The sequence below is a fragment of the Gymnoscopelus braueri genome, assembly GCF_963280865.1.
Source record: "Gymnoscopelus braueri genome assembly, chromosome: 8".
Taxonomy (NCBI): Eukaryota; Metazoa; Chordata; class Actinopteri; order Myctophiformes; family Myctophidae; genus Gymnoscopelus; species Gymnoscopelus braueri.
This window is the reverse complement of record NC_137609.1, coordinates 12,236,752-12,244,875: the sequence shown is the minus strand read 5'-3', so window position 1 is coordinate 12,244,875 and position 8,124 is coordinate 12,236,752. Positions and strand designations below refer to the sequence as shown.

The following is an 8,124-nucleotide window of genomic DNA, read 5'->3' as shown; positions in this document are numbered from 1 at the left end:
TTTCCCTGAACGTATGCGTACCTCAGAAGTTCCGGCACTAAGCACCGTCTCCTGTCCAGTGTCCAATTTGTATAGGCTATGCACTCCTTTGAACAGCATCTATCAATTTAGATAAATAATTAATGTTTTAAATCCGTTTTTGTTACACAGAAACATAATATGTGATATATAGCTTCGTTTAAATGCTTAATTTATAGTTTTAATGTGCAAATGAACCGTTTTTCAATGGTTTTCAATGGTTTCTTTTTACTCTAGAGGGTACTCTTATTCTGAAGAGATCGTCCACCGGAAGTCTTATATTTGCTCCGTTATATTTGCTGACTGAACACTGCTGAGACCGATACCCACTATCCACCAAAAACAGATTAGAGTGAACGAACATGATACAGAGAAAGTCTGCGTTATAATATAAGTTTGCAGTGAACAAACCTTTGTTTAACTTCTGTCTGAGTGTGTCTTTCTGCGACAGTGTAAAGAGTTACAAGCTGGCACGTTGTGAAACGATAGGAATTTACATGCTAAGTTCAAAGACTGTTTTGTGGGCTACCGCTAATACTAAGCTAGCTTCAAGTACATTCTAGAGTCCATTACAAGTAAACAGACATTTTTATTTTAGAACATTTTACTTAAACCAATTTGACGTTTTGAGGGTCAGTCTGTCGTTTTCAACCTGAAGACACAAAGAGAACAACCCAGATAGAGCTTTAAACAACCAGCTTCACTAAAAGTTCCTCTGGCAACATGTCATGGGATGAGATTGGGAAGAAATACCACGTTAACCTGCTGGTAAAACCTGCGCCTGTGACTGTTGGACGTCCAGGAACTTTAACTAAGGTACCACACTTTGATTTTAGGTTTTGGGCCATGACGTACGCAAGCACCGAACCAGGCCTGGAACTTTGTTTTGGTTCCAAGTTTTGCCTGCTTTGGACTGTGTGTGTGTGCGTGCGTGTGTGTGTTTGGCAATGTAAACGTATGTTTTCTCATGCCAATAAAGCCCATTGAACATTTATATATATATATGTGTATATATATATTTTTTTTTCATTTGCACAAATCATTAAATAATGTAGTATTTTCTTTATAAAAAGAGAAGAGAATACGATTAAACAGACTTTGTGAAAATGCATTATCCTACTTAACTTTAAGAGATAGTAACATTTTCTATCAGAGAGAGGATTGCATTATATTTTACACATAATATTCAAGACTGCAACAAAATACTTTGATCCAGGGAAACTTGAAGTCTAAAAGGTTATGAATTATAATTGAAGTGTTCTATGAAAAAGTAACGTACCCAGTTGACAACTTAACACAATAAGTAATTCCTTCCTTGTTGTTGAAGTTGAGTATAAGAGACGTTTCTCTTCTTAATTAATCCTAAACTCTTTTGGGATTTTAATTGTTTTATTCCAGACTCTGTAGAGTCCAGACTGCAGGTGCAGATGAATTCTCCAGACTCAGCCAGACCCGTTTCAATAAAACAGGAGGAACCTGAAGACCAGCCAGACCTCAGTACGTTTCATTCACTTTCTCTTTCTTCCCCTTTTCTAGCTTCAAGGTGTCTACTGTCACATACACATACAATACAGTTGCTAGTTGCATTATACTTTGGCAGTGGAATTGTTTTTGCTTCAACAGTGTGGAATTAGGTACAATAAAATGCATATAACGGTAATGGTAGTTATAAAAAATAAAATATTGAAACGCATTCAAAGAAAAATTGCCAGAACAGTAGAATGTTTTATTTAGAATTTGGTCAGGTATGCACATCCATAGTCTAGACTAGAGATGATTGTTTCTGGTCATATGGGCTTTTCCACTAAACATAGTGCCAACTATGAATGAATGCAGCTTCTTCCAACAGTTACAGCAAATAGTCCTTTAATGCACCCAGCAAGGATGCATCTTACTATTTTTGGTGCCCAAATGCTCCACCTTTAGGCCACTCGCACACAAGATTTCACAAAGTCTAATGGACAGATTGCTATGAAACTTGTTCTGCGCATTTATGCGCCCTGGAAGATGAACCCTAACCGAGGTTCCCCATGACCTATCTCCTAGCGCCACTGTCGAGCCAAAATAGTTGCTTTTCACACAAGGTTGGGGCTGATAATTGGTGATGGGTGTAGATTAGAAGGATGGGATGCATGGCAGCAGAAACATAAAAAAGAGGTGGGCTACTTTTCACCTTATTTACTTTAGACCATTGTTTGCATTGCAGGAGTCCATCTTTTGATTCATTTATTTCCTTGTGTAACCTTCAACTAAGTGTGATTTCATCCTTAATATATAAATCCCACAATCTTTGAACCCAAGTCAGATTCATATTTTGGAAAGTTGACTTACGGTAGGCTATTTGCCTTTACATTCTGCAAATAGTTATTCTTGACACCACTGCTGGGTCTCCAGTAATTAAAGTCATTATTCAATGTGTTAATTTCAGACCAATGTGTAGAGTCCAGAGTGCAGGTGAAGATGAACTCTCCAGATTCAGCCAGGGACATTTCTATTAAACAGGAGGAACCTGAAGACCACCCACACCTCAGTACGTATTTTAACTATATGATAATTTTGGTAAAAAATATGACACTGAGTCCCCAGGACTTTTTTGTGTTATTTATTTGGCCTAAATATTTGACTCTACCTCTGTGCTATTTCCATTTTTCGACTAATAAAGTATTCAATCAATCACTCAATCAATATGCATAGGCATCATTAAATATGCAATACAAAGGAAAAGCTGCACCACAGTGCCAGTTTTCTACAGAGTGGCCGTAGACCAAAGCATCTAGAACAGTGTGTGTGTCACACAGCTCACAGCTCAAGCCGCCAAGTGAATGACATCATAAAACGGACGCACCTCCAGCCATGAAAGCCAGAAATGCCTGGTTAAAGTTTGGTAGTAGTTGAAAACTATGAAAACAGATTTTTATGGCGTGGCTCAGATCAGACTCACAGACCCATTTCTATACCTCTCACCTCCTACAGGTGAGAGTATAGAAATACCGGTAGGTCTGTGAGTCCGATTTGTGTGAGATAACACAGATATTTGAGTGATTTGAAGTTTAACCTCCTGTACCCTAGCATCCCTATGCTATGGTTCTGCTAATAGCTGATCTACAAGCTCACAATGCATCACCAAAGATTTGGTGTAGAGGGAAAAAAGAGAGGGAAAAAAGAGAGGACAAAGTACAAGTATAGAGTCGACCCTGCTCAACATTAGTATTAGTTCAATCAATAAGTATGTTTTTCACACTTTCAGATAATATCAGTGGCCGTAATGGGGACATAGTTAGATGTCAATAAATGAATAAGTATATAATTGTTGAAGTTGTACATCAAAAGTCCAATCATAATGTCACTACGTGAAACAAAAACACAACATGAGATTACATCGGTAGGTAAGTAGGTAGCATTGAGAACCAATTATTCCCAAGCCATGTGGCCCATAGGCCAGGAGCTTATCTCCTGTTTCGGTGGCGTGAGGCAGCTTGATGTACAAGTATTATCCCCCAGCCATGATGTACAAGTACAACCCCTGGACACGACGAGAGTATATCACAGGGACTTATGCTAGATACTAGAAGGCAGTGCTACTCTGTTGAATCTGAACAAAGAGGATGACAGAATGGTGCATTATAAATTATGTTATAAACAATACATGAATTGTTTCCAAAAACATTTGAGGTGATAAATAGCCAATGCAGTAACGTACACTTGATTCGGCACTGCCTTGTTGCAGTGTACAACGTAACGAGTTTAGATCACGTACTTTAAATCACATATGTATGCTGTGTGACTGTTGTAAACATTGAGCTGGGAAACTCAGTTGTGATTGGCTCAGAGCCACTCAGCCCCTGTTTTACTGGGAATTAGGTTAAAATATGGTTGCAAAAAAGCCATTTCAGCTGGTCTTTAAGTGGTTAATAACATTCAAATAATTATATCTTCTTAAACTATTTATAGATTTCAGTGTATGGCACGTCACTAGAAAGCTTACCAGCTGCACTTTAATAATCTGTAAGAAACTGAAACATGATCATGACTTGCAGCACATTATATTAGATATAAAAAATACTTGCTTGGCCTACTGGCATCATGCACAAGACATTTGGCGCTGATTGTTACAGTGGTTTGAGAAATTAGCCCCAGACACAGACAGATTCTTATTCAGTAATTGTTTGGTCAGTCTTAGTAGGTAATAGCTTTGTACATGGAACAGATTCCTGCAACGGGCCGGGTACCCGCGGATACCCGACGGGTACCCGCGTTGACGCGTTTTTTACTTTGATAAGATCACGGGTATGAGGACGGGCGGTACTGAACTAATCGCGGGCGGGTACCATTTTATTGTGAAAATCAGAGAGCAGTGTTTCCGCCCAAACAACGTCACTTGTGTAACTTAACACAGCACAACTGCATGGAGCGCGCTGGTCAGTTATCTTAACTCACAAAAACACACTGAACATCCTGTTAAACCTTCAAATTAAAACCATCTGACGATGTAAACAACGACACATGTGTGCTGCGTAGATGCGCGTTCGCGCGCGTGGCTTAAGCTCGCTCCTTGATTTCTGTACGAATCTGACCACTGAATGTAGCGCTGTTGTTGAAGGCTGCTATCATTTTCAACACACTTTTCAATAGGATTTACATTTTACTCTGCATGTAATCACGGGTAAACGGGCGGACAACGGGTCGTTTATTTGACGGGCGGGGCAGGTCTGGTTTGTATTTTGAAATGACTGGTCGGTCTACGGATCTGAGTATTGACGGGCGGGGCGGGCGCGGGTTCTCAAAATTTGACCTGTGCAGGACTCTGACGTGGAACATGGAAGATAGAAAAATAGATTTACATTTTAGGAATCCAATGTTGACTATCATGTTATCTTTCTGCTCTTAGCCATCCTGCACTTGGTTGTGTGTAAAGAGGAGGTTTCTCCTGAACAGGAGAGGAGCCCCAGTCTGCTTCAGGAGAAACCAGAGCCTCCACAGGTTAAAGAAGAACAGGAGGAGCTACTTCAAAGACCAGAGGAGACTGATCGGTCAATGTTGACATTACCAGCAGTGAAAGGGGTAGTTGATGATGAAGACATCTCTTCACACTGTTCTGAAGTTGAAGTTGAGCTTGAATCTGACACTGAAGTCACTGAAGACAGTGATGATTGGGAGGAGACCAGTGGAGGTCAGTCAGTGTTAAACACAGGGGCAGGACTTGCATGTGTGGCAAAACTGGGAGTTGGAATAAAAGAAGATGAACAATACATCCGTAATGCTCCTAAACGACGGACTTATTTGATGATGGAAGCTTTCAAGTTGTATTTGTACTCACCATTGTTAACCTGCCTCTCCCCTTCTCTCCTCCCCTTTCTCTCCCCTCTGTCCATACTACCCCTCTCTCTCAGGAGTGAGGTCCCAGTCTTCCCAGACTCAGTTCTTCTCTTGTTCTGAGTGTCCATACTCCTTCACATCTCAAGTCTTCCTCCATAGACACATCAGGAGGAAACACAATGACCTCTACTGCCAAATGGTGAGTAATGGACAGATCACCTCATTAGCCTGTCAGCAAATCACCAGCTCTACAACCAGCCAGGAACAAGGAGATACTGATCAACCGAGATCTTACATTCATCAACAGTTTACCAAGACTTTAACTCAACCAGGTAGAGAAAAACCTTTCTACTGTAAACATGGTGACAAGAGTTTCAATATCTCAGATCACCTGAAGACACACCAGCGTATCCACACCGGAGAAAAACCTTTCCACTGTACACACTGTAGCAAGAGTTTTAATCGGTCGGGTGACCTGAAGACACACCAGCGTGTCCACACTGGAGAAAAACCTTTCCACTGTAAACATTGTGACAAGAGTTTCAGACAGTTAGGTGACGTGAAGACACACCAGCGTATCCACACTGGAGAAAAACCTTTCCACTGTAAACATTGTGACAAGAGTTTCAGACAGTCAGGTGACCTGACGATACACCAGCGTATCCACACTGGAGAAAAACCTTTCCACTGTAAACATTGTAACAAGAGTTTCAGTAGGCCAGGTTACTACAAGAAACACCAGCTTATCCACACTGGAGAAAAACCTTTCCACTGTAAACATTGTGACAAGAGTTTCAGACAGTCAGGTGACCGGAAGAGACACCAGCGTGTCCACACTGGAGAAAAACCTTTCCACTGTAAACGGTGTGACAAGAGTTTCAGTGTGTCATATGAACTTAAGAGACACCAGCGTGTCCACACTGGAGAAAAACCTTTTCACTGTAAACATTGTAACAAGAGTTACAATAAGTCTGGTTCCCTGAAGACACACCAGCGTGTCCACGCTGGAGAAAAACTTTTCCACTGTAAACAGTGTGACAAGAGTTTCAGTAGGTTTAGTCATCTAAAAAGACACCAGTTTATTCACACTAGGTGAAACAAACGTTCCAATATAAATTAGCTCACTGGGAGGATAAAATCAAACACCTGTATGATGTTAGGGAGGTGGATAGAAAAGCAGAACTATTATGGATATTCATACTGCTCGTGTCAACCGAGGCCTCCGTTAGGACTCGTCTTTTGGAGACATTCCCCAGCTCTTGTTTTTTTCTTTGAAATCCTTATTGTCCTCGATCCGCAATTTGTTTTAAGTGATATACGTATATATATACATGTGTTAATACCAATGGAGCCATATCTGCAGACAGGACTGATGAAATAGATTGTGGGGGTGTTTTTATACCTTCTTGTAGCAATACATCTTGGCACACAATATGAAATCTCATGATAAGTTACACCATTTTAGGTCTGCCTGACCCAGTGCAATTCATCCATTACAATCAATTTATCTTACAGAACTATTTTCCTGTTTACTAGAACATTCTGGTACAATAACCAAACTCTGAACTGTATTCCATTATTCTCTTCTCCGTGACTTCATAAAATATGTTTGCAATGAAATAGCTTCTTTGTCACAGTCTGAATATATCATACATATGAATGTATCATAGAAATGTTGATATATTTGCATAGTTTGAAAATGATATGGTTAACTCATGTTTAATTGTATCCTGTAACATGGCATACTGTATGTTCGTCTGAAATTGGAGCCAGGTGCCCTGCTTGCCTTTGGGTGTGGGTGCTCAGCTGGTGAGATTAACTCAATAAGATTAAATCTACCGAGGTGGAAGGAAGCAGCACTCCAAAATAAGGGTTTTCAAGACACTGTCAATCAGTTAACTTTTTCTTTATTTCTTTAGAAAGCATTTACCATTTGCTGACATTGTCTTCCAAACCCTTATTTTGGAGTGCAGCTTCCTTCCACTTTGATGAATTTCATCTTATGGCATATGTTTGTATCCTGTAACATGGTATGTTGGTACAGTATATGTTGTATCCTGCATTTCTATGAAATGTGTGATCAGACCTGTGCAGCTGTAGGGCTGCAACTATCCATGATTTTCCAACTGATTATTACTTTTTAGATTAATCTAATGAAGAAGCAGTAATTTTATTTGTTATATATTAACAAATTGATTATCTGTGTTGTGCAAGACAAGTGAAAATAGTTGATCTACAAGCTCAAAATGCATTGCATCTTGATTTGTTGTGAACTTGTACATGGGCTATTTTCACTATTCTATGTGCAAAATAGGGATCAATTATTAATCGATTGTTTCTAAATTATTGATTATCAATAAATAAATAAAATGTGACATTTTGTTTGATTAGCCTAACTGTTCCACTCCTAGATGTATGTTCTCTTGTCTGGAAGGTCATATAAACAGTAGTCTCGCGAGCCAGACTGTTGCCTCCCACAATTTTCAAATGCTTATAGCATTAGGAGATAGTGGAATAGTTGTCTGGCTAGTGGCTACGCAAGACTATATACACTATACTATATATATACGAGACTATATTCACCCCCCACGTGTTTACTTTACATTGTTCATAGCTACTAGTGTTTAGCATGTCTTGTTTATCGTTGTATATTATTGTATTACTTTAAATGTCTTAATGAATTTTATATACAGGACCACAATGGAAACAAACCCCTTGGGCCTTTTCTGTTATTCTTTTAACAAACCCTTGGGCCTTTCCTGTACAAATTCCATGCTATTAATAAAGTAT

The 8,124-nt window shown here is 39.5% G+C and overlaps 1 protein-coding gene across 2 annotated transcripts; it reads left to right on the top strand.

Moving 5' to 3' along the window:
- Window positions 1-507: 507 nt before the first annotated feature.
- LOC308090480 (uncharacterized protein) lies at window positions 508-7,149 on the top strand. Of its 2 annotated transcripts, XM_080435679.1 has the most exons (5): window positions 508-834; window positions 1,417-1,515; window positions 2,447-2,548; window positions 4,907-5,188; window positions 5,409-7,149. In XM_080435679.1, the coding sequence occupies exons 2-5, from the start codon at window positions 1,446-1,448 to the stop codon at window positions 6,428-6,430; spliced, it is 1,476 nt and encodes a 491-aa protein (XP_080291805.1). In that variant the 5' UTR covers window positions 508-834; window positions 1,417-1,445; the 3' UTR covers window positions 6,431-7,149. The 2 variants fall into 2 exon arrangements, with proteins under 2 accessions (XP_080291805.1, XP_080291806.1); XM_080435680.1 differs by lacking the exon at window positions 4,907-5,188.
- The last annotated feature ends 975 nt before the right edge of the window (window positions 7,150-8,124 follow it).